Source organism: Typopeltis vanoorti, chromosome 7, assembly GCF_054136105.1.
Source record: "Typopeltis vanoorti isolate ZY-2024b chromosome 7, IOZ_Tvanoo_1.0, whole genome shotgun sequence".
In the NCBI taxonomy this organism is placed as follows: domain Eukaryota; kingdom Metazoa; phylum Arthropoda; class Arachnida; order Uropygi; family Thelyphonidae; genus Typopeltis; species Typopeltis vanoorti.
The window spans coordinates 51070306-51097650 of NC_143555.1; the positions used below are offsets into that span (position 1 = coordinate 51070306).

Below are 27345 nucleotides of genomic sequence, written 5' to 3' on the forward strand. Positions count from 1 at the left end.
TTGAAAAGGGGGAAAAAAAATCCTGATATTAAGGAACTGCTTGTGTTTACCTAGTTGCATAAACTCACCTAGACAAAATCTATATATCTACTAGCCTGAAAAGTGATGCAAATTATATTCACTGTGTTAACTTAACCCAAACAAACAGAATCACTCACCATAAATTTGTCCTACTCAACATCAAGGATGAAGTCACAACTAGCTCAGGGCCCTGGAGTATGCCAGGAAACTTCCCTAAGCTATTTAAGGAACAATTTGACAATCAATGCATAATGTGGACCTTCACTGATTGGAATTGGGAAAACTGGCATACCTTCAAAACAAAAAATAAGCAATTCTTTATCCAAAGACTTGGGGGATGGCCAGGACAGGGAAAGACCAGACCAGAATGGGGGAAAAAAAGTATAAGAATACAATTTCAAAATTAGACTGTGCTTTCTGTACTCACTATAAATGGCTTTTCTCTGTTTATCTGAAAAAGGACAACTACAATGAGAGACCTATCCACATTTTCCTTGAACATCATTCTGTGTTTCAGAACAGGTCAATAGCACTGAAAAAAAAGTTACAGTAGCCTTCAAAGGTTGCAAAAGAGGCAAAGTCTGGTCTTGATGGACTGGGAGTAGTGTTTTATATCATATGAAACTCTCTGGTCTCAGTTCTAGTCACATTCCTTAACAATATATTCCACTACAATTTGTTGAAAGTTTCGTGTTTATTCCCAAAAGGTCTTAAAAATATATTAAGATGAAGATTCATATCAATGACCAGTACAGAATGCAAAATGTTTATGAAGCTCAAAACACTAAAATAAAATCTCAGTGACCTGATCTGATCCCACAACAGCTAAAAACCAACCATCATTTATGCTGATGATATACTAACTTTCCATGCCCTATCCGCTCTTTTCATTCTAACACAAAAGTTTACTAGCATTACTGGTCTAAGCGCTAACCACAAAAGAGACTAAACTCAAGTAGTTAGGGACATTTGGTTCTGTACACCTGCCTTTTGGGCTACCAATGGAAGGAACCATAACAGTTTTAGGAATACCTTTTAGAAAAACGCCTGGGTTGCAAACAAGCCAAATCATTCAGTTGAGCTGGGCCACTCTGAAATTTTGCAGAGTAGGACCCACATCTTCCTCCTACAGCAGAGCTACAGTCCTAAAAACTGTTGTTGATATTGAAGAAGAACAATAAAGAATACTATATAAAATGCTTTTTAACTATTTCTGGAATTATTAGAAACAAGAAGTAGACAATAATCTCCTCTTTCTGCCTCAAACTCAAAGAGAATTTGCCTTGTTAATCCATGTTAAAGTGAAATATCTAATTAGAACAATCCAAATTATCCATAAAGTCTTAGCATTCACTAACATCGTCAATACATTAATTAAGTAATTTCTAGGTTCATCCATTACCTCTGTTGGGATCACTGGCCACAGGAACCTAACCACAGAAGTTGTATCAATGCACCATAATCATCTGTAACATCACACAGTTACACAACACAGGAGTATCTTCTTCCTCTTGTGCCTTATTCCATCTTTTGGATCAGCCTTCTTACATGATGTGATCTTACACATGTGACCACAATATAACTTGTCATGTAACCTGATGTTGGGGGAGGGAGGGGAGTATTGTTGTCTGTAGAATTGTGTGTACGGGACAGGTTCGCCTGTTATGAGGGACAAAAAACCCGAGTTTCCGAGAGGGGGAAACCCTCCACCTCTGTATAAGACCAGCTTACTCACCATTAGTCGAAAGACACCAAATAAAGGTTCTCACATCATGAACGGGAATCGAAATCAGGTCTTTCTGATGAAAAGGTTTTGTCTATATGACTGAGCTACGGAGGCTCTACAACACAGGAGAGCCTACTCTACATATTCATTAAAGTGCAGAAGATTAGTAGATCTTTTTTTGTCTGTTTCATCAAAGTCATTTGGATATCACCAACAATATCCATTGGCCCAGGAATATTGTTCATGATAGAGGCTAACAAAACAAAATATCTGTAGGCTGCTACTATAGACTAGCAGATGAAAATGATGATAGAGATATATATCATCCTTTGGTATATATTAGCAAATAAGCTCAATGAGTGGAGAGTGAGTAATTATGGGGATTATGAAGGACTATAACTATGGGAACACAGATTGGAAGGAGGAAAATAGGCACATGGAAGAAGGAAACAGAATTTATGCACTTACTAAGGCCTCCCACAATGAGTCCTGATAGACATGTGTTTCTGAGGAAGGACCTCTGCAATGAGTCTTTTGACTCCTTGGAGGCCTAAATAATAATAATAATTACCTGAGGCAGCATGTGATAAAAGGTACCAGGAGTTTGAGAGTACTAGATCTAGTAAGCACATCAGAGGATTTGTCTATGACCAAATTTCTACCAACTGGTGAGAGTGATCATGGGGCTGACTTGGTCTGCTATTACTTCCCTCAAAGTATACTCTAGGTATACTTTGAGGGAAGTAATAGCAGACTGCATACCTAGAGTAAGGAGAATAAATCAAGTGAGAGGTGAATTTCATTGCTCAGTGGAGGACTAAAGTGGCTGGTAAAAGTTCCACATTTGATCTCTAGAATAAGGTTTCAGAACTATGTAAAAAAATAGAAAAAATATATAAAATCAATAAAAGTAGAAAAACATTAGTCCACCCATGGTATGAATGTACTATAGGTTTACAAATAAACCTTTCATTGGTGAGAGCTACATAAAAAAAAGGAATTAAATGGATAAACAGCATCATTAAGTATGAGCTACAAAAAAAAAGATAAATTTGTGGAGAGAATGCAAAGAGAAAGGTGATCAATAGGCATGTGACACAGCACAGATAAGAAGGATGACAAGTATGGTACTATCAGAGAGTACGAGAAGAAATTAGCTGTGCAGGCCAAAGGTTGCACAACTAATTTTTAGAAATCCGCTGTGCACACCTTTGGCCTGCACAGCTAATTTCTTCTCATACCTCTTCAATTTCTTTAAATAGTTTTTCAGTATGTGCAAGTAAAAGGAAGAATGATTATGTAAGAATAATTCTGATGAATGCTGTTGATGGGAGAACTGAAGCAGACAAAATAGTTGTATTGATAAGTGATCACTTTGTAAGGTTATAGCATCCAGGTGAAAATACAGTAGTAACAAGAGGGGTATGTGCTGATGTGGAAATAGAGGTAGATGAATTAGAGTTGCATAGGATATTACAGAACCTTGATGTGAATACAGATATTGGATTAAATGGTATCATCAGTTACAGCATTACAATAACGTGCTAAGGCAATACCTTTGGCCACATTGTTTAAGTCTGAGCTTTGGATTGGTTCCACTTGGGTGGAATGGTGGGGGAGTTCCATTGCATAAAGGAAGCTTCAAGATTGAGGTAGCAAATTACTGATCGATCAGCATCTCAGGAGTGGTGGTCAAAGTACTGAAGAAGCTAGTTAAGGGAAAAATCCAGGAACAGGTATATAGAAATGGCTTGCTATATGAGGACAATATGGTTTTGTGGAGGTACATCATGCCTCAGCAACTTACTCACCTTTATAATATAATGACCAATGAGATGTATAAAGGTAATGGGTACACAGTGATATTGCTGGACTTTGCAAAGGCTTTTGACAGGAACCACAGGGCTGGTGATTATGAAAAGCTTAGGCGATGACAAGGAGAACATAAAGAGTTGAGTGGAAATAAGAAAGATGCTGCCTTGGCATTGAACAGGAGCTATCTAACAGCAGCAATGACTGATTGTGTTCCAAATGTGAAAAGTAAAAATAAGGTAGGAGTAAAACATGTGAATGAAGGGATTAATCTGGAAAAGGAAGGCACCGTGGATGTGACACAAGATAAATGTTGGTAATAATCAGTTGCATGAAGTGTACAAAGAGCAAGCCTGGAAGTGACTTGGTTGGTAAAGACAACAAAAGTGCAGTATGACCAGAAATTAGCCAATCAAGCCAAGAAAAACTGTAATGAGTTAGAAGAAAGAATGATTATGGGAGGATAATTAGTTGATGACAGCTGGTAACTAATGCAGAGGATATAATGGAGGTATTCAATGAGCATTTATCATGGTATTTCCTCCTTGTGAAGGCAACATCATTAGAAACGTTCACAAAAAAGGAAACGCTTTCTGACTCCCATTCCTTTTCTTATGAGTTTTCTTCTCTGTATATGTCCTTGATGGTATTTCATTTAGAGAAAACTTTATAGATTACCTCATTGGAGTTTTTTTAGTATATTCTGTTGAGAATTCTTATTATGCACACTTATTTCCAATCCTCATGGGGATGACTAGTTGGTCTTGTATACAAAATGGCTTATTTACTTCTATAAAGGATGGTTGAACCTTATAGTTCAAACTGCATCTCTAATCTCATGTTGCCTGTTAATGTTATACCTTAGGGTTTTAACTTGGGGGGTGGAGGGATATTTGTCATACTCTCTGTTAAAATGGAAAAGAAATGGACCTGTTGAGCTGTAGGGAAAGCTTGTAGTGAGACCTAAAGGTTCTCACCACTAGCGAATAACGGTATGGATTTCAGGATGTGCACATATCCATAATGTGCACATCCTGTACTAGAATTAGAACTTGCAATTAATAAATAAATAAGAAGAAGAAGAATCCTTCACTGAGAAGAATGTCTGTGCTCTCAAAGAAGAGAAAGATAATTCCTTACTGTAGTATTACTTGCAGATCCACCACTTTTTAAGAATTAGTGCTCACAGAAGAAGAAGAAAATTACTACTGGCATATAAAGTAGTGGTAGATATGAGCCAGCAAGTATTACAGATACTGCAGTTTGTAACCAAAACAAATCTCGGATTGCAATCTTCTAGCTACAGCACTCTCAGAAACAATATCAGATTACAGTCCTCTATAATTTAGATAGCTCTCACATTGTTCCAAAACTTGCTCTTACAAATCTCTTGGCTCACCCAAGAACACTGATACAGCCATAGGCAAAGCTCACCACTGTGTGAAACTTCAGTTCTGTGCACTTAGAGTAAAACCCTTCCATGCACCAAGCACAGAATCCATTTGGCAGTAGACAACAACCTGCCACCATATTAATCCTCACCTGCATGCAGCAGTGGGCAAAACTCGCCATACAGCAAATATCAGCTATGCTCAATGACTCACAAGGCCTGCAGCATGCGTGCAAGTTATTACACAAGTCTACTTTCATTCGTAGACCAAAAAGGAACCCTTCAAAGAGTAGACTCCAGATTACTATTATTGAAGTGAAAAGGTAAACGGGTGCTCATCATAAGTCTAGAATAGTTAGTATAGAGATGCAAGAGAGCCTGATAGTAGTAGGCAAAAGAAAAGACAGATAGATAATATTAGAGATAAAGTCTTCAGCTCTTTTTATTATTATTATTCAGGCCTCCATGGAGTCAAAAGATTCATCATGGGGGGGGGGGGTCCTTCCTAAGAAACACAAAGTTTATCAAGACCCATCGAGGGGAGGCCCCCCCCCCTGAGAAACACAAAGTCTATCATATCACTCCTTAAACTCATTGACCGTTCTCGCTCTCACCACTCCATCAGGCAATGCATTCCATGGTTCAACCACCTTCCATGCAAAGAAACCACTCCTCATCCTCTTGCAAACAATTTCCTTTCATAACTTCATCATCATTGTTATATCATCATATAACCAAGGGCTATTAGTTTTCCTTTTTCACTAGTCTCATGCAGATGAACAACCAAAAGACCAATTGAAATTAAAGTGCAAAGATAACTGATACCCAAGTGGTTAGCCTTATCTGAGTTTAACCACCTTGAGTTGGCTTTCTCTGCCTGGGCTCATCGGTCATCTTTGCAGTTGTCCATAAGGCCACATTGAACTAAGAGGATGGAACCACTTAAAAAACCTCTCGTAGTAAAAAAAATAGACCGAATTTTATCTCCTCTGATGAATTCTAGTTTTGAGGAAAACTTGTGCCATAGTTTTATCATAAATTATTCACACGTAAACACAAGAAGTGATATTTATTAAATATACTGTCAAATATTTCAGTTTAAAACTAACAAGCTATCATCAATGGCTGGAACAACAAAAAAATGTTGTTCAGGCCACTCATGATGATTTTGTTAGTTTCAAACTGAAATATTTGGCAGTATATTTAATAAATATCACTTCTTGTGTTTATGTGAAAATAATTTATGATCCCATGATGAATATTGGCTTATGTGGGTGGTTTACACCACCTAGCTAAAAATTTGATATCTCCTAGAATGCTTTTTTTTTTCTAAATACAAAAATCATCTGACTCAGCAATAAAATTTCTACAATACAATATTGTAAAGCATCTGTATGCCATATTGCTAGTTTTAAAATCTATGTTTCTTCCTAACCTTCCATTATTGAAATATCATCATTGGCTGCTAGACACATGTAGATACTGAAAGAAAAATCAATGCAGAACTCATAGATTCCATATACAAATAGCAAAATGACTTATCACCATATTATTAAAATACTGTGGATCAGAGCTAGTTGTTGTTAGTTTTTTGCTTGGGCAGAAACTAAGTTTTACTTGACAAGAAATTATATTCTGTACCCAAGCACGAACAAAATAATTTGCATGTAAAATATTTTCACAAATTTCCACAGTATCTGTAATGCATCATGCATATCTCACCCTATTATGTGTATATTGTCCTAAAATGTGTAAAATATCTTATATTGTCATACATTATGGAAGTGGTCACTACCCAGACTGGTTTGATCTTTATTGAGGTTTCATCATTTAGAACTACACCTCTGAAAATAAAGAGAACTTTGTTACTTGTATATTTTCCATATACAAGTAATAAAATGATGTATCACCATATTATTAAAAATACTCAGGATCAGAGTTAGCTGTAATAAGCTTTTTTATATCCTCAGAAAGTAAATTAGGCTTGGCAGGAAATTATATTATTATTTTAATCCTGCACTGGTGTGTGAGTCTCCATAGTTCAGTTTTTTTTTTTTTTTGATCGAATCCTTTGGTTGGAAAGATCTCAGTTCAAATCCTATCTACAAAGTGAAGAACTTTTATCAGGCCTTTTCAATCAAAGGTGAGTTAGCCAATACTGAAATCATTTTGTTCTATAATAACTTCCTAGTAATGTAGCATTGCTACCCCACTAACCATTAGGTTGAGTAAAAGCACACACAATTTAGTGTGAGCAGACAGAAGTGTGCATGTGGAGTCCTGTTTTGGCATGAAATCAACTGCCTCTATGTAATAGTAGTCTACTTAAATGCTTCATGTGCAAGATTTTGTTTGCTTATGCTTGAGTATAGGATTAAAATAAGAATATAATTTCTTGTCAAACTATAATTAAATATCTGTTAAGTGTATTTATGTTTCTGGTTGGTTTGCCTGCATTGTGGGATCAAAAACCTGAGTTTTCTAGAGGTATACCTGTGCCACTTCTGTATGGGGACTAGTTAACTCATCTTCAGCCGGAAAGTCTCTATAAATATTTATTATTATTATTATTATTTTCCTGACCCCCCCCCCATGAAGTCACAAGACATTGCAGGAGGTTAACACTAGTTAGCACAAAGTCTTATCATACCATATCATATTATATCTCCTTAAAATCGTCCACAGTCTGCACATTCACCACCCTCTCAGGAAATGCATTCCATGCTCCTACCCATCTCCATGCAAAAAAACCTACTTCTTATCCTTTTACTCACCACCTCCTTTTGCAACTTCCAGGGATGGCCTCTTATCCTTGTTCCTTTCCTTCGTTTTTTTTTTTTTTATGTTGAGCCCACACATGAGAGGTTGGTAGATCAACCTATAGTACCGTGTATTGGTTGGGAAAGAAGGTTCACATTGGATTTGTTTGACTGTATATTATATTCCTTAGGGAACACATCAAGGGAAAGACTGTTCTGTAGTATAGCAGTTGCAGGGATGGAGGAGGAGGAGGAGGAGGAGAAGAAGAAACTTGTTCTGTGGGTTTCAAGGTGCACTGTGTAAGGATGTTGAGCAGCAGCTGCACGTGTTCCAATGAGCTTAGTACTAAGTGGGAGAATTATTGATGCTATTTCAGATGAACATTTTCCATGGAAATATTTGTCGAAAATACATAGTGCAGAGACCGATCGTCTGTGTGAAAGTGGAGGGAAGTGAGTTGGTAAGAGATGGGTCATTAATAAGTCTGATTGCTCTCCTCTATATTGAGTCGAGCATTTTGAGGGAGTTTTTGGGGGCCCCATATGTGGGAGCAGTATTCTTTCTGCCATATGAAAACTATCCTCTTGTGTTAATACAATAATAACCCTTCAACAGCTTAAATGTCTTGATCCCATCCCTCCCCTTTGCCTTCTATCCATGAAAAGAAACTCTGCAGTCTGCATGTCCTCAGTTTATTCTCATAATCAACATTGGACAGTCCTGACATCATTTTTGTTATCCGTCTCTATACCCTCTCCAAGGTTACTTCATCCCCTTCAGATCCCAATGACTAAATCCGAGCACAGAAATTATGGTCTGACAAAGCTTTATTATTATTATTATTATTATTATTATTATTATTTCATAACACCTCCAAGAAGTCCAAAGACTCATTGAGGGAGCACACCTACTCTTCCTCTCCACCACTTCATCCACTAACTACACCAAACTGCCACTACCATCATCACCTATACCAATGCCATCTGCTATCAACTACCACCACTAGTATGCTTTGTCTGTATATTGCACATGTTCTGAAGACCGATTTATCTGTATGCAGAATGAAAAATCCAAGTTTCCAAAGGAAAAATAATAGGAATAGAACACTTATCTCTTGCAGTCAATGTTCTCTGCTGCAATTCTTTGAGATGTCTTCACAACCTTTTGCATATACCCCCAGAACTATCTACAATCTATCTTTCACCCAAAGATCCCTTGCTTCCTCCACTTCTTCCACTATAACTCCTCCAATTGAGTTCTGTGGATCCCAAATTTTAAAAACCTTACCTTTAGTTGCATTAAACTGACATCCCCATGCCTTTTCCCACCCTTCCAGCTTATTCAAATCTTCCTGAAGGGCCAAAACATCAGCATTATTACTGCTAACTCTCCTAAGGTTCACATCATTAGTACATTATTTAGTACTACTTTAATTATCTGTTGAGATATAGTCTAGATATAAGGGATAGAAATAGTTGTGCTTTAATCATGCTTAAGAAGCAGTAAATATGGTAATTATTATTTTTTTATGAACAGTTTCTATAAGTTCTATCACATCATTTTATGTTTCAAGGCATTATTTATTTATTTTACAGGAGTAAAAACAGATTTTATTGTAGACACATGCAGTGCAGGAGCTGGGATGCTTGCAGTAACCATTGATGGTCCATCAAAAATATCAATGGACTGTACAGAGGTAGAGGAGGGATACAAAGTACGATATACTCCACTAGCAGCTGGTGATTATTATATTACAATAAAATACAATGGTTACCATATTGTAGGCAGCCCTTTCAAAATCAGCTGTACAGGTAAGTCATGCAGTGGTAAGAATTTCTGTTCAGTGATATTCAGTAAATATTATATACCTTTTATTATTATATTAACAATCAAATTGGCATTTAACAAATTAGGGAGCTACTCAACTTTCCAACCAAAAGCTATTTAGATCTAACTAATATATAGTTTTTAATTTTATATTAAAAGAGTAATTAAAAAGATATACTTGGTTGTGTATTTAGAAAGTAAGACTGATGAAGTGTTTGGAGCTGAGCTTGGTCGAGTCAAAACATATATTAGAGAAAGGTGTTGAGAAGGAAGGTCAGTTAAAAGTGAATGTAAACACATACGTTCAATAGCCAAAAATGAAATACAAATAAAACGAGTAAACAAAGATGATGATGATGAATCAAATGGACTATAGATTTTGAAAGATTAAGAATTACAATTATAAAAACTAAACAGTTTTGAAAACTAAAAATTAAAGGGGGAAAAAAAGTAACAAAAATTAGTAATATATATATACAGGAAAACCTTGCTTAATGTTGATTTGATATGCATGATAATCAGTTAGTGAGATTGAGTGAAATGATACTATTTCCCACTTTAAGCGAGTGATTAATCAGTTAATCCAAATTTTTTACGTTATGTGAAATTTTTTGTCACCAATCTGCAGTGAGTGGAAAAGCTGGAAGCCATTAAGAGACATGAAAGTAGTGCTAGTGATACAATGATTGTGTGAGATCTGGGATACAGTCTACAGTTTGGACTATATTAAATAAGAGTAAAGACTACAAAGAACAACGAAAAGTTGCTACTGCTTCTTTAAGCATGTAGCAACATTTAATGATCAGGATGGAGCATCTTCTATCGCTCTGGATTGAGGATTATCAAAAAAAAGAATACCTCTTAGTACAGGGAATATTCAGATAAAAGCTCTCAATATTTTTACCTCATTGAAAGAGACCAAATTTCAGGAGGAATGTGAAAGCTTTACTGTGAGTATAGGATGGTTTGACCATTTTAAAAATCGAAGTGGACTGCATAACGTAAGAATAACTGGGGAATCTGGGGATACTGCTATTCTTGTTAGTGCTGATAAAGATTCTGCGGCCAACCTTCTTGAAGAATTCAGGAAACTTTATTGCAAAGGATAATTCAGGAGGGTGATTATGACGATCGGCAAATATTCAACATTGACAAAATTGGTCTCTTTTGGAAGTGTATGCCAACAAAAACTTTCCTATCTAAAACTGAAGTATCTCAACCAAGATACAAAGTATCTAAAGATTGTCTTACACTTTCATTAGGAGGCAATGTAGAAGGCAACTTTAAACTCAAGCCTATGTTAGTTTATTGTGTGCAAAATCCAAGATCTAACATTATTGAAGAAATCAGCACAATTGGAAAAGAACTTGAATTTAATGAACTGAATAATGAAGATGTGAGAAACTTGCTTGATTCCTATTCAGAACAGTTAAGCGAGAATGATCTCCCTCAACTAGAAGAACAGTGTGCATATGAAGAAGAAGATAAGGAGTGCATACAAGAAGAGAATGTTACTACTAAGAATCCTTTCTTTTAAGCTTACACGGTGATCCGAATGCATTTTTGAAAATTATGGAGACAACTGCTGTGTTTGAATAAAAACTTTAGTTTAATATAACTAAATATAACTATTACTACTAAGAAGCTAACGGCAAAAGCACTTCAGCTAGTTTTCAATCACATCGAGTATGCTAAGGAAATTTTGTTTAATGCTGATCCTGATATGGAACGAAGTTTCGAAGTCTGCCAAAATCTTGATAAAGCAGTCTCCAGCTATCACAAATTGTATGACAAGATGAAAAAGTTGAGCACGATTCAAACATCTTTACATAATTTTTTTTTGTAAAAAAATAGCTCAATCAAATGTTTAGACATTAAATAAAAATTTAAGCAATTCATTTTTATTAACTTTGAAGATTTTATCCTCTAATATAGCTTATACTGTAATTTTTTTTCCAAATTCCCTCTGATGGATGAATTATAATTATTCCTATTGTATTTGCTTAACGGGATTTCGCTTAGTGCGCATTAATTGATGGATTAATTAATTGCGTTGAGTGGGGTTTTCCTGTATACAGGGCCAGGAAGATAATGGTGTGCTGGCTGTTTCATGGGAATTGTCATAGGGCACCAATACAGTAGGAAGTCTTAATGAGCTGGCAACAAAAAAGATAAGTTTTTGACATAATTTATTACTTTTTCTTTAAATTTACAGGGAGTCTAATCTAAATAGAATGTATTGTATTTTCTGAGGATAGCTTATGCTTTCCAAATTTATACTTTAATGTAATATTTTAGTGGTCGTTATCACCCATCCCTCTACCATTTAAAGACTTTAAAAACTACATTTCTTGCAGCATACTAAAAGAAATTTGTGGTATGCGGTGCTTGTGGCATGTTCACATCCCAGCAGTTAAAAATGTGGCAGGTGAGAGACTGGGAAGTGCATGTCTCCTTAAAATGTAAAAATATAGGAAGAGCTTGGTGATATTGAAATTGGCATAACAGACTTCAGCAGCATTATTTCAGAAACGAGTAAATGCTGACAAAGAGAAATGAGTAGCATAATCAAGGGTGAGGAAGATGGGCATCAGGTGAATAATGATATAATATTAGAGAGCACAGTAGGTTTAAAAGATGGTGTTGATTGGGAGGGTGAATAGATTGCCAGGAGAGAGAGAGAGAGAGAGAGAGAGAGATAGATGTGGTGAGAGAAGAAGTAGAACATATGAGGAATTAGTTCAGAAGCACATGAAAGAAGAAATCAGGAGACTGTAAAAAACAGGAGTAAAGCAAATGAGAGGAGGAGTGAAAGAGAGTTGTGGGAATGATAGAAGGGGAGAGAATAGGAGAATCAGGTGAAGAGAAGGAATGAGAGACAGATGGAAAAATGACAAGACGGCAGGCAGGAGAGAAAGCATTAGAGGAGAGAGAGGGAATGAGGGATGCAGGTGAACAAGGAATATAGTGGTAAGCAGTGTGAGGTATGGAGACTTGATGATCTGTGGAGTGCAAAACAGAATGGCAGGTTTGCCTAGAGGAATGATAGACAGTGTGATGACTAATGCAGTTAAGAGGGATGATGAGATGATTGTGATGGTGGGTACAAATGACTTGAGAGGTGCAATGAATCGGTTAGCAAGGAATCTAGGGTATATACTTGAGGTTATATGGCAGAAGATTGAGAGAAGGAGAGTAGTAAGTGTGTTACCCAAGTATGATAATACAAAGCTGAGGAGAAGAGCATCAATAATGAATGGTATGATAACTAGAATGTGCCGAAAGAGAGGCCTGCCTTATGTGGATGTCTGAAGTACATTTGAGGACAGAAAAAAAATACTATATGAGATGACCTACGTTTGAATGAGGAAGATGTAGGCTTCTGGAGAGAATGTTGTTCTCTGGACAAATGATTGATGGATGGATGGATGGATGGGGTAGTAGTAGTTAGGAGAATAGGAGAAGGAAGCATGGAATAATGCAAAAGCCAGTGGGTCTGGTGGAAACAATGATGAGTATAGAAACACTGACTATGTATTAATGTTTCTTTATACAAATGCCAGGATTATCTGGAATAAAGGAGATAAATTGGTGGTACTGATAGCCTTGGCTTATCCAAAGATTATTAGAATCAGTGAGACGTGGTGCAGAAGATGATATTGACAAGAATAGCAGTAGCTGGGTATAGCATTTTTCGGCAGGATAGGAAGGGCAAATTCAGTGGTGGTGTATTGCTAATAATAAGCAATGTACTTATATTTTTTTAGTTAATTTGAATAGTAGAAACCATTCAAATTAACCAAAAAGAACTAATTTCCTAACAAGGTACTCTTTAAGTTGACTTGGAGAAGTCAGGCTATATGTGGTCTCAGAAATAATTCTCCCAGATTGGAAATTAATGCAGCCATTACTTGTTGAGATTAGAAGAGTGCTTCATAGCTGTTGCTCATGAATCTAGTCTTCTAAGTAGCAAAGATGTTTGCATCCATTTAATCCTGGGTGAAGGAATATGCACAGGATGGTCTGCCAGTCCCAACTTGCCATGCAGATCATCACAGATGTGATTTTTGTGTTCTTCAAGGCAGATATTAATATCTACCAGTCTGTCCAAATTAAACTGAATTGCAGTGTATAAGGAACTTTATACACTGCAGGATGTGTAAGCATTTGAAGTTGATTCGTAAGAGAGTGGATGAAGTAAACTAGCTGAATGAGTTTAAAAGTGAATTGGAGATTATATTTGTGGAGAACTTTAGCTATCTTTTCCAGTGTATCCCAAATATAAGGGATGGGAAAGATTCAAGGTTTTCATGAGGAGAGTGTGTTTTGAATACTAAGTGTTCAGTAAGGCAGTATTACTACTTGCAGAATGTTTGTATTCATTATTAGAAAACACAAGGAAATAAGTAATAATATTTATTTAGAGCCATATATTTCAGCCCGAATATTAAAGGCCATCATCAGGCAACAATAGTTAATTAAAGATAGAAAACACAAACAATACATTGATTTAAAACAGTAACAACTGCATGATGTTATACATAAAACAACACGATGGTTAAACTCAGGAAACATTATGTTATTAATTATTTATTAACTATATTAAAAAAAAAGTTAGTGATGTGCGATTGGATCAAGACTTTCCCATATCTTAGATGGCAAGAGGCAGTCATTCTGATTTATGTTTCGACGGCGAAGTAAGGCCTCAGTGCTTTGTTCAAACAAATGTTCAAATCTATAGTGACACTAATGAAGTAAGCATTTTTCAGACCATACAATATTGTGGTTTTATCTATTCAGTGCTGTTCCAGGTCAGATTTCCTGTAATGTTATTATATGATTCGCATTCTTGTATTCTCTTTTCTATATAGCATCCAGTTTGTCTGAAGTAAGAAATATGACAGTCACAAAGAACTTGGTAAATGGAGAGCTAGAGTACACCATTTATCTTTGGAAGTTGGAAACCATGATGATAATTGGTTGATAGGAAGAAAAGAAGCTACTAAATTATATTTCTTAATAATTTTAGAAATGAGTTCTGAGATGTCAGAATAGTATGGGATTGGGACTCAATGTACTGTTTCCTTGTTATTTGAGCTAGGATTAAAGGAATTAAAAAGCTGTTGAGTGGTCCTTTCTGAGAAGCCACTGAGTTTCATATATCATTTAATGTTTAAGAGTTCTATAATTGTTGAGGCATAGAGCATATAGTGGAGCAGGGGAGTGCCGGCCACAGGTGCCAGGATAGTAAAGGCGCCAAAGATTTGGTATGATATTTTAAATAAAGTGAATTTTTTCAGAAAAATACTGCAGTCTTCATCTCCAATTTACTTACTTTAGATGCATTGAATGATCTAAATCAATTTATAAATAATTATAGGTCTGATGAAACTTTCGAAGAAATTGTAGAAAGCTAAAATTAATTGCAGCAAAATTTGACGCAGAATCTGTATTTTGTAGTAATAGACCACTAAGGCGAAATAAAAAGACAACACAATTTGATTACGAACATGAAAATGAAAATATTGTAGATCCTGAAATTTCATTTAAAGTAATTTTTTTTCTCTGCATAATAGATCAAATATTGCAATCTTTGAAGGAAAGATTTAAAAAAACATATGAATTCATTTCAGTATTTGTATTTGTTAAGTACTTAATGAAATAAAGAATATTTATTATCTTGTTGTAAAAAGTACGACAAAAATTAACACATGGGAATCATTCAGACATTGACACAGACGATTTATGCAAAGAAATTTTACACTGTCAACCATTTATTTGTAATTTTAAAAAATATAGATATCAGATAATTCAGTATATTTATTCGAATGGTTTAATCACAGTTTATCCAAACTTTACAATTGCTCTTTGGATTCTTTTGTCATTACTGATATCTGTAGCATCTGCGGAATGGTCCTTTTTTAAACTTAAAATTATTAAAAAAATATTTGCGCTCCACAATGGTACAAGACAGACTTTCAAATCTTGCCATTATATCAATAGAGACAGATATTTTGGATCAACTTGATATACATGATATTATTTGAGAATTTTCATTAATGAAAACTAGAAGAGTTCAATTCCCTAAGTGATTTTTCTTTCTGTTTAAATTTTTATTTAACTATTTGCCGGCAAAGGTTGGTCGATTGGTAGAGCCTCTGCTACTAATGGCTCAGTTAAGTAAGTTTGAGTGTGGTTAGTAGTTGGAAGGGGACCAATCGTTCGCTGCTGTTGGCACACTCTTCTTCGATGAGTCTTTGGACTCCCTGGAGGTGTCAAATAATAATAATAATAATAATTTCTTTACCCAAGAATGTTTAATATGTTCCTATATACTTGTAAGTTACTATTATTTATTTACTTTATTTTTATTTTTAAATTATTTTTGTTGTTTTTGTACCCTTCTTGTATGTTTATTGTTTTTTATGCATTTTTTTTTTTGTAATTTCTGCTTTTTGTTCTTCAATAAACTTATAATTAATATATTTCATATTTCATTTTAACTCACTGATATTTTATAAAGTGATTTTTTTATTGGGGAGAGGGGTATAGGGGGTGGCAACTAAAGTTTTGCACACAGGCGCTGGACTAAAGGTGCACCCCTGAGTGTGAGCACATCATACTAAAGTTTTTTTTATTCCAGCCTTCTGTGAGGGATGGTGAGCAAATTGCTGTTGAATATAGCATCCAAAAAGTAGGCTTTTGATAAATGGAAGTAATTAATTCACCTGACAATGAGTGGAGGAGTAGAATTTCTAAAAAGGATAATTTGTTGTCTTTTTCTATTTCCATAATAAATTTAATTTCTGGATGTAGATTGTTTATATTACATAATAAAGGTGGGAAATGTTTCTTCGATATAATAAAAGAGTTTGTGGCATGCAGTATTTGCTGCATGTATACGTCTCGGGAATTGGATGTCTGGCTTGTGAGAGAGGATGGGGTGAATGTGTGTTTAAAGTGCAGGCAGTGGGAGGAAATAAATGCAGCAGATATCTCAATAACCGACCTTGTTGCTCCAGGAACGGGAAATGAATACAGGAAGGTGAGTAGTGTGATAGGAGAGAATGAAGAAAAAAATGTGAATGAGAAAATAATAGTTGATAGTGAAGAAGGCGTGAGTGACTGTGAAAGTTTAGATGGTTTTGTTTAGGAGAGTGAATTTCGATTTAGAGTGACTGACCTGCAGAGGGAGATAGAGGAGCTGAAGGAGGAGGTGGAATGTCTTGGGAGAAGTATGATAAGTATGAAAGATTAGAAGAATGGAAGAGATAAATGCGAGGCAAATCGGAGTAGGGGAGAGAGAGAGTTTTGGGAATGATAGGAGAGGAGAGAAATTTGTGAATGATAAAAGAGGAGAGAATGGAATTGGATATGGAAATGGAAACAGGAGAGAGAGAGAGAGGTATGGAAGTGCTAGAAGAGGAGAGAATGGAAACAGTAGGAGAGACGGAATGAGAGAGAGAGGAATGGGAATGCTAGAGGAGGAGAGAATGGAAACAGTAGGAGAGATGGAATGAGAGAGAGGTATGGGAATGCTAGAGGAGGAGAGAATGGAAACAGTAGGAGAGACGGAATGAGCGAGAGGTATGGGAATGCTCAAAGAGGAGAGAATGGAAACAGTAGGAGAGATGGAATGAGAGAGAGGTATCGCAGTGCTAGAAGAGGAGAGAATGGAATGAGAGAGAGGTATGGAAGTGCTAGAAGAGGAGAGAATGGAAACAGTAGGAGAGACAGAATGAGAGAGAGAGGAATGGGAATGCTAGAGGAGGAGAGAATGGAAACAGTAGGAGAGATGGAATGAGAGAGAGGTATGGGAATGCTAGAGGAGGAGAGAATGGAAACAGTAGGAGAGACGGAATGAGCGAGAGGTATGGGAATGCTCAAAGAGGAGAGAATGGAAACAGTAGGAGAGATGGAATGAGAGAGAGGTATGGCAGTGCTAGAAGAGGAGAGAATGGAATGAGAGAGAGGTATGGGAGTGCTAGAAGAGGAGAAAATGAAAACAGTAGGAGAGAGGTAATGAGAGAGAGGTATGGGAATGAAAGAAGAGGAGAAATGGAAACAATAGGAGAGAGGGAATGGTAAGAGGCATAATGTATGGGGACTCAATGAACCGTGGTATTCAAGATAGGATGCGTGAGGAGTGTTTGCCAGGAGGAACGATAGAAAGGGTGGCTTTGGCAGTTAAGAGAGGGGAAAGGGTGGATGTGATGATTGTGATGGTGGGAACAAATGACTTGAGTGGTGGTGTAAATAGGGCAGCGAGAGATACGAGATTCTTGCTTGAGGTGGTACGAAAGAAGACAAAGAGGAAAGATAGTGTGTGTGTGGGGGGGGGGGGGCCTAGGTACGATAATGACGAACTGAGCAGAAGACGGGAATATTGAATGACATAATAGCTAGAATGTGTGATGAGAGAGGACTGGAATATGTGGATGCTTGGAGTGCGTTTGAGGACAGAGAGGAATTATATGCAAGAGACCACTTACATTTGAATGAGGAAGAACATAGGCATCTGGAGAGAGTGCTATTCTGAAAAAGTCAGTGTGTCTCAGGGAGGATGGTAGCAGGGGGTGGCCTCTTGTGGGAATGGGTACTTGGGAGAAGGGGGACGACATCAGGTAATATAACACTGAGCTCAGTGGAGTCTAGAGAGGATAATGCTGGGTATAAAACCAATGGCATTTATATGCTATATACTAATGCCAGGAGCATCCGGAATAAGGGAGAGGAATTGGTGGCGCAGATAGCATCAGCCTGGCTAAAAATTATTGGGATCACTGATACATGGTTGACAGAAGAGGATATAATAACAGGAATAGAAGTCACTGGGCACACACAGCATTTTTTGGCAGGGTAGGAAGGGAAAGCATGGTGGTGGAGTATTGCTTATGATAAGTGAAGACCTATGTTCTCTAAGAGTGGACACTTTGGAAGGCAGTGACACTAATGATTTTGAAAGCATATGGTGTGAGGTAGAGGTGGGCAAGACAGGATATTTAGTGGGGTGTTGCTACAGACCCAGGAGCACAGAGGGTGGGGACCAGGAAATGTTTAGACAGTTGAGTTTGGCAAGTGCAAGAAGAATGATTGTTATGGGAGATTTTAACTACAGTAGTATAAACTGGGGAGAGGAAGATGCATGTAGCAATAAGGGAATGGAATTTCTAGAATTCTTGAGGGACAAATGTATTAGGCAACATGTAATAGAGGGAACAAGAGGTTCAAGAGTTTTGGATTTGATTATAGCATCAGAAGAGTTGATAATAACTGAGATGACATCTCTCCCACCAGTTGGAGAGAGTGACCATATGGTTTTGAATTGGAAAATGAATAGACATGCAGGAGTCTCAAAGAGACGGGAATGTATTTGGAATTATAAGGCAAGTGATTATAATAGTCTAAGACGTCAACTTGGGGAAGTTTCATGGAGGGAGGAATTGGAAGGCTGGGATATCATTAGTGCATGGGAAATTATGAAAGAATATTTGTTAGCAGCAATGGTAAGTTGTATACCATGAGTGAACAAGAGGACACAATTTGGAGTAAAGTGGATGACAAACAATATTAAACAGGAATTGCAAGAAAAAAAGAGGCCATGGAAGAGATATAAGGGGACAGGAGAAGAATAGATGCATGAAGAGTATAAAACACAGGCCAGAAGCATGACTAGTATGGTAAGGAAGATGAAACTGGAATATGAAAGGAGATTAGCCCTAAGATCCGAAGAAAATCCTAGGGAATTTTTTAGATATGTGGCCAGTAGTTGGAGAAATGACTGTGGAAGAATGATATTGCGGGATAAAAATGGGAATAGAGTGACTGATGCAGAGGACATAGTAGAATTGTTCAATGACCACTTTATTGGAGTATTTCATTTTGGAGGAATCAGTTTTAATGCTAGGGGGATAGGTCAGGTTCAAGGTTTAGAGGTACAGGAGGAGAGTGTGTTTCAAATACTGAGTACTCTGGATGTCAGTAAAGCTGTGGGACTGGATGGTATTTCACCACGAGTTTTGAGAGAATGTGCTAATGAACTGACAATGCCTTTGACCTGGCTTTTCAATGAAAGTCTGGCTACTGGAAAGGTGCCCATGGAATGGAAGGAAGGTAAGATAGTGCCATTGATAAGGGCGGTAGCAGACTGGAAGTGTTGTTCTAATTATAGACCAGTTTGTGTGTCATCAGTAGTTAGTAAGATCTTGAGGAAGTAGTGAAAGACCATATACAGCATTGGGCAGATGAGGGATGTTATCTGTGAGAGTCAACATGGATTTGTGAATGGGCACTCTTGTTTTAGCAACATGCTAGCCTTTTATGATAAAGTTACAAGAGCATTAGATGAGGGAAAGGCATATACTGCCATTTTCTTAGACTTAGCAAAGGCATTTGACAGGGTGCCACACGATAAGCTGGTATTCAAGTTGCAGCACATGGATCTGGATGTCAGATTGGTCAACTGGATTCAGGATTGGTTGTCCAATAGGTATCAGAGAGTTGTGTACAGTGGGGAAGTTTCAAGGAAGCAGAGGGTTACAAGTGGGGTCCCATAGGGCTCAGTGCTGGGACCTATATTGTTTAACCTTTATATCAATGACATTGTCAGTGGATTGCAGGGGGATGTTCAGTTGTTTGCAGATGATGCAAAGCTGGGAAGGATTATTAGTAATAGTGCAGATGCGGCAGCCCTGCAAGAGGATTTGAATAAGCTAGATAGATGGGCAAATGAATGGGGGTATCAGTTTAATGCAGCAAAATGTAAAGTCTTGAGGTTTGGGAAACATCGATGGGACACTGCATACTCTATGGGAGGAGTTATGCTGGAGGAAGTAGGGGAGACAAGAGATCTTGGGTTGATGATTGATAGAAACCTGAAATTCAAGGGACATATTGCAAAGGTGGTGAAGGTAACACAGAGGATTGCTGCAATAATCTTTTATCTCTGCAGGTCAGGAAGGTTATTGCAGGTCTGCAATAACCTTCCTGACCTGCAGAGATAAAAGACCTATCATTCCGTTGTATAAGACCCTGATCAGACTACACTTAGACTATTGTTCTCAGATTTGGTCCCCAGGATTTGAAGGGGATAAATTAACTGTGGAAAGGGTACAGAGATGGATAACAAAGGCAGTTTCAGGACTGTACAATGTTAGTTATGAGGATCAGCTGAGGGAATGTGGACTGCAGAGTTTGGTGGATAGAAGAAGGAGAGGTGATATGATTGAGACGTTTAAACTGTTGAGAGGTGGTTACAGGGATGACAATGGGGAGTTCTTTCGCTTGGTTGAACAGCGGGAAGGAGTGATGAGAAGACGCCATCCCTGGAAGTTACGAAAGGAAACTGTGAGCAAGAGGGTGAGGAGTGGTTTCTTTGCATGGAGGGTGGTTGAACCATGGAATGCATTGCCTGATGGAGCGGTGAGAACGAGAATGGTTGTGTTTCTTAGGCAGGGGCCTCCCCTCGATGAGTCAATAGACTTTGTGTTTCTTAGGAAGGACCTCCCACGATGAGTCTTTTGACTCCATGGAGGCCTGAATAATAATAAGAATAATAATTATGGGACCTGAAGGCTAGTGTATGGATGAGAACAGGATGTTCTAAATAAAAGTTTGCGAGAATGGGGGAGAGTGGACTTCCCATGGCATTTCCTTGAACTTGATTGTAAAACTTGTTTTGATAAATAAAATATCCAGAGTGAACAAAGTCGAATAATTTCATTAATCCTGTAGAAATTCTTGTAAAAGTAGATGTAGTGTATCCTCAAGAGGTACATTAGCAAAGAGGGATTCTATATCAAAGCTCACCATTAGTAGGGAAACATTTTCACTTTATCTAGAAAATCAGATGAATTTTTTTATGGATGTATGGGAATTGCCAATCTGAGCTTTTAGTATGTGCACTAAAAATTTGGCTGTGCAATAAGTAGGTGAATCTATACATTCAACAATTGGATGAAGAATTGGAGGAATGTCTTCTTTATGTATCTTAGGTTGACCACAGAACCTAGGGATTCTAGGAAAAATAAGTTTTTCCTAGAATTTCCTAAAGTTGGGGAAGAAGATTTGAGGGTATGGCGCTAGTGTCCTTGGTAAATGTGGCGGTCGAGTTTAGCTAGTCTAGAAAACGTGTTTTTAAAGTTAAATATAGTGTGGCTTTTTGTCACAAATTGTGCTAAAATTGTGCATCGGTTAGAAACAAGTGTCCTTCAGTGGTATTATTGTTTAGAACTGTGGTGTATATATTGTGTTTTCACTGCCGTTTGTATCACTATATCAACGTGTAAAGATGGCGTCCAACAAGAAACGTACGTCAGCGGCGCGCAGGACTTCTACTACTACACGAAAGGCTGGCTCAGCGTTAGATTTTTCGCAATGGATGCGTTGCGGAAACTGCTATATGTATGCACCGAAAAATGTGAAGGATCTGTGGTCGGTCTGGCAAAATGAAAAGAAAGAAAATGTCGACGTATGTGAGAAGTGTCGGGATAGGCTGGAGCGTTTAGGAATGGAAGCTGACATCAGGACCGTAGCGGAAGAACTTCGGCGGGAGTTTATGAAAATGAAAAATGACCTTCATCTTCTTCATGAGGAAGTGGAAGTGATCGGTAAGGAGATACTGGAAGTTAAAGCTGAGTTTAATGTGTTAAACAGAGAAATTAGGACTATAGAGATTACTTTAGCTGAAGTAACTAGAACAGGATTACATATGGGTGAGTCTTTGGTGAATGATTCAGTAATAAATAGTATGGGAGTGATTGGGAGTCAACATAATAAAACCACAAGTAGCCAAGAAGAAATGAGATGTAGTGAGAGTGGGGGGGTAAGTAATAGAGAGTTGAGTAATGAAGCTGGGAGAGTCATGCTGAATAGTGTAGAGAATGAGTCCATGAGTGTGAACTTGAATGAAGTTAATAGTGGTAAAATACATGGTGATTCTATGATTAAGGGTATGGAGAGTGGTATGCATGAGGAGTGCTTGGCTGATGGTACAATAGAAAGAGTGGCTTTAGCAATAAAGAGAGGGCATGAAACAGACAAGATGATAGTTATGGTGGGTACGAATGACCTGAGAGGTAGTATAAATCGGGTAGGAAAAGATTTAAGAACATTATTAGATATTGTGAAGAGGAAAAGTGTCAATGGGAGAATAGTGTGTGTGCTGCCTCGTTTTGACAATTACGAGTTAAGTAGACGAGCAATGATAATGAATGATATGATTGCAAGAATGTGCAGAAAAAGAGGTCTGGAGTTTGTTGATGTTTGGAGTGTGTTTGAAGGAAAAAGGCAGTTGTATGCTAGAGATGGACTGCATCTTAACATGGAAGGACATAAGAGATTGAAGAAGTTATTGTTTTCTGAACAGGTTGAAGTTATTGGGCAGGGAAACTAATATTGAAAAGGTTGAGTGTAAGAGAGAGAAACTTTAGCACTGATTGTGTATTTATTGATCCTTATAGGCAGAATAAATTGCAGAAGAGAGGGGGAAAAAATCGGCATAGGACTACGGTAGTTAGTGACTTATATATCAGTTCTAAAGCCGGTACAAGATCTAGAGGGAATCTGCAATTTTTGTATACCAATGCTAGAAGCATTAGAAATAAGAGAGAAGAATTTTTGGCATTAGTCAGTGAAATCTCACCAAAAGTTGTAGGCATTAGTGAAACTTGGCTGTCAGCAGAAGATGTGGTCACTGGAATTGAATGTGATGGGTACAGTATTTTCAGGGAGGATAGAGAAGATAGAACAGGAGGAGGAGTACTGTTGATGATAGCTGATGTGTTGCAGCCAAAGAAAGTAGTATATCTTGATGATAGACATGTGAATGAGAGTTCATTTGAGGCAGTCTGGTGCGAAATAGTGACCAACGCAACCAAATATACAGTTGGATGCTGCTATAGGCCAGGGAGTACAGGGGGAGATATTGAATTCATGCATCAGCAACTTAGTGCAATGAGTGAAGGCTTAGTGATTATTATGGGGGATTTTAATTATGGTGATATCAATTGGAAGGAGGAAATATCACGTAGCAAAAAGGAAATGGAGTTCATACATCTGCTACGAGATAATTACTTGAAACAGCACGTAACTGAAGGGACACGTGGTGTGAGAGTGTTGGACCTGGTTATTGGTTCAGAGGTTATATGCTTAAGTAAGGTGACCTCGTTACCTCCAGTTGGTGAAAGCGATCATGTGGTATTGACTTGGGAGGTTGCAAAATCTGTGGATTTTTCTATTAAGAAGGGGTATGTACGAAACTACAGGTTAGGCAATTATAACAAGCTTCGGAGTGAGCTTGCAGCCATCCCATGGCAGAACATATTGCAAGGGAAAGATGTTAGCAGTGCTTGGGATAAAATCAGCGGGTATCTGAGGAAAGCAATATCAGATTGTGTCCCCATGGTCAGGAGGTCAAACAAGGCAGGCATTAGATGGATGAGCAGTAGTATCAAGCTTGAACTACAAAAAAAGAAAATGTTATGGAGAATTTACAAGGAGAAGGGCGATCAGGACACCTATGAGCAGTACAAGGCTCAAGCTAGGAAGGTTACCAGCATAGTAAGAAAAGCTAAATCAGATTATGAGAAGACCTTAGCCAAAGAGATCAAGGGTAATCCCAAAGAGTTCTTCCGCTATGTGGCAAGTAAGAGGAAGAATGACTTCGGAAGGATAACCTTAGTGGGTGCTGATGGTATTGAGGTGACAAAATCAGATGTAATAGTCGAGTTACTGAGTGATCACTTCTCAAAAGTCTATCACCCAAGTGAGGATATCTCTATACCTATAGCAATACCTAATGTGAGAATTGAAGCTAAAGAATCAGAGGTATTAAATATATTGCGAAACTTAAATGCAAACACTGCGGTAGGCTTAGATGGAATATCAGCTCGGGTGTTGCGTGAATGTGCAAATGAATTGTCAACCCCTCTTACCTGGATATTTAATTTAAGTTTGAACTCTGGTATGGTCCCTAGGGAGTGGTAGTTAGGCAAAGTGGTTCCTTTGCATAAGGGTGGCTCTAAAACTGCAGTATTGAATTACAGACCAATCACCATCTCAGGAGTAGTGGTAAAAGTATTGGAAAAGTTGGTTAAAGACAAAATTCAAGAATGGGTGGATCAGGATATGATACTCTATAGAGGCCAACATGGTTTTGTTAAAGGTAGATCCTGCCTTAGCAATCTATTAACTATCCATAATAGAATAACATCAGAGTTGGACAAAGGAACTGGCTACACAGTGGTACTTCTGGATTTTGCTAAGGCTTTTGACAGGATACCCCATAGAACACTGTTACTCAAATTGGAGCAGATGGGAATGGATATTAAATTGGTGATATGGATAGGAGAATGGCTCAGGGAGAGATACCATAAGGTGGTGTATGGAGGAGCCGAGTCCAGAATGAGGCAGGTGACCAGTGGTGTGCCTCAGGGCTCTGTGCTTGGGCCAATGTTGTTTAATTTGTATATAAATGATATAGGAAATGGCTTAAAGGGAGATATTCAGTTGTTTGCTGATGATGCAAAGTTGTGTAGTGCAATAAAAAATCAAGCTGATGTTGAAAGTTTGCAGGAGGATTTAAATAAGCTGGTAAAATGGGCAAAAGAAAATGGATGTCAGTTCAATGTGGAAAAGTGTAAAGTCTTGCATTTTGGGATTAAAAGATTACCAGCTGTGTACTACATCGATGGAAAGGTACTCCAAGAGATTGATGAGGCTAGGGACTTAGGGGTATTGGTAGATAAGGAGATGAAGTTCAGAGGACACATTGCTAAGGTGTCCAAGATTGCACATAGGATTACTTGGTTGTTGAGGAACACACTGACATCCAGAGATAAAGAGGTTATTATTCCCCTTTATAAAGCATTGATACTTCCACATTTGGATTACTGTGCTCAGGTCTGGTCACCTGGATTCCTTGGAGATGAGGAGGCTGTGGAGAGGGTTCAGAGAAGAGTGACCAAGTTGGTGAGTGATATAAAAAATGCTCCCTACATTGATAGATTGAGAGCTTGTGGATTGCAGAGATTGGTTGATAGGCGAAGAAGAGGGGATATGATAGAAACATTCAAATTACTAAAAGGTTTTTATAGGATTGATGCAGGGGAAATGTTTCAGCTGTGTGATAGTGATGGAAGAACAAGAGGTCATCTCTGGAAATTAAAGAAGAGTGTGGTTAACAAAGGTGTCAGAACAAGGTTTTTTGCCTGGAGGGTGGTGAATGAGTGGAATTCATTGCCTGACTTTGTTGTGAGCTCTTCATCTGTAAATGAATTCAAGAAGAGATATGACAGATATTGTTTTGCTAGTTTGGGTCTCCCGCGATGAGTCTACTGACTCCATGGAGATACCCGTAATAATAATAATAATAATAATAATAATAAAAAAGTTTTAAAATTTTGCATGGTCTCTCTATCTAGGCTTACAACTTCATCTAATAGTGAGTTTAGTTTTCTCACTTGTCAGAAAACTAAACTTGCTGGTAATCCAAGCTTCAGTATCCATAACTACTGTAGCTTTCCCCCTTGTCAGCTTTAGTAATGATAAGTAATAATAATAACAATGATAATAATAATGTCAGCTTTAGCAATAATAATAATAACAAACATCTCTTTGGCCAAAATGAAATCGTTACAATCCTTAAGACACAACAGTCATCTTGTTACTAAATCTGATAAGGGAAAAGCTAAGTGGTTATGGATACTGCATGCTTGGTTACCAGCAATTTGCTCACCATCTCTTACAGAAGACAGAAATTATAAAATCTCTAGTACGATGTGCTCTACACCACAACAGTTACAGCAAGAACTCTTAAATATCAAGTAATATATGAAACTTAATGGCTTCTCAGAGAGAACCACATGGCAGCTTTTTAATTCCTATAATCCTAGCTGCAATAACAAGGAAACAGTATGTTGAGTCCCAATCCCATACAATTCTGGCATCTCAGAATTCTTAAATACGGTTTAATGGCTACTTTTCTTACTATCAATGAATTATCATTATGGTTACCATCTTCCAAAGATAAATGTTCTTCTCTGGTTCTTTCTGGTGTCTACCAAGTAACTTGCGACTGCCATTGTTCTTATTTTGGAGAAACAGGATGCTCAGTAGAAAAGAGAATACAAGAATACCAGTCTTGCAGTAACAACAGGAAATCTGGCTTGCACAGCACAGAATAGATACCGACTACAATATCATATGGTCTGAAACACACTTACTTTCTCAGTGTCACTATGATTTGAATGTTTGTTTAAAGAAAGTGCTGAGGCCTTACTTTGCCGTCCAAACTTTAATTGGAAAATCTGCCTTTTTACTATCTAAGATATGAGAGTCTTATTCTAATCATGCATCAGTATATTTTTTAATAGAGTTGATGAATAATTAAAAATGCAATGCATCCTTAGTTTTACCATTGCATTGTTTCATGTATGACATCACACGGCTGTTACTGTTTCAAATCAATTGACTGTTCTCTCTTGTAATTAACTATCATTGCCACTGATGATAATGATGATGAAATGTAATATTCAGGCTGAAATATATGGCTTTAAATAAATATTATTACTTATTTCTTTGTGTCTTTTTTTTTGTGTGAATTAAAGAAACTTCTAATTTCAAAAGTATCACTTGAAGATCAATTAGGTTTCCTAGCCATTGTCAATGCATAGCAATAAGAAGAGATAAATACAATAGAATTACACTTAAAATGTAAGCATGTGTGAAAAGATATGCTATTAATTGCAGGAGGATTTTTACTTCAAAGATTATATGAAAACAGTTGTGAAGCCCATATCCATAGACTGAT

At 37.4% G+C, this 27345-nt stretch overlaps 1 protein-coding gene across 1 annotated transcript in view; it reads left to right on the top strand.

The window, feature by feature from the left end:
• LOC150104669 (filamin-A-like) overlaps positions 1–27345 on the top strand; it is a 270337-nt gene that overhangs the window by 219510 nt on the left and 23482 nt on the right. The window contains exon 13 of the mRNA XM_090395258.1: positions 9305–9520. Coding sequence (XP_090251384.1) covers positions 9305–9520 — 216 coding nt within the window. The remainder of the gene's footprint in view (positions 1–9304; positions 9521–27345) is intronic.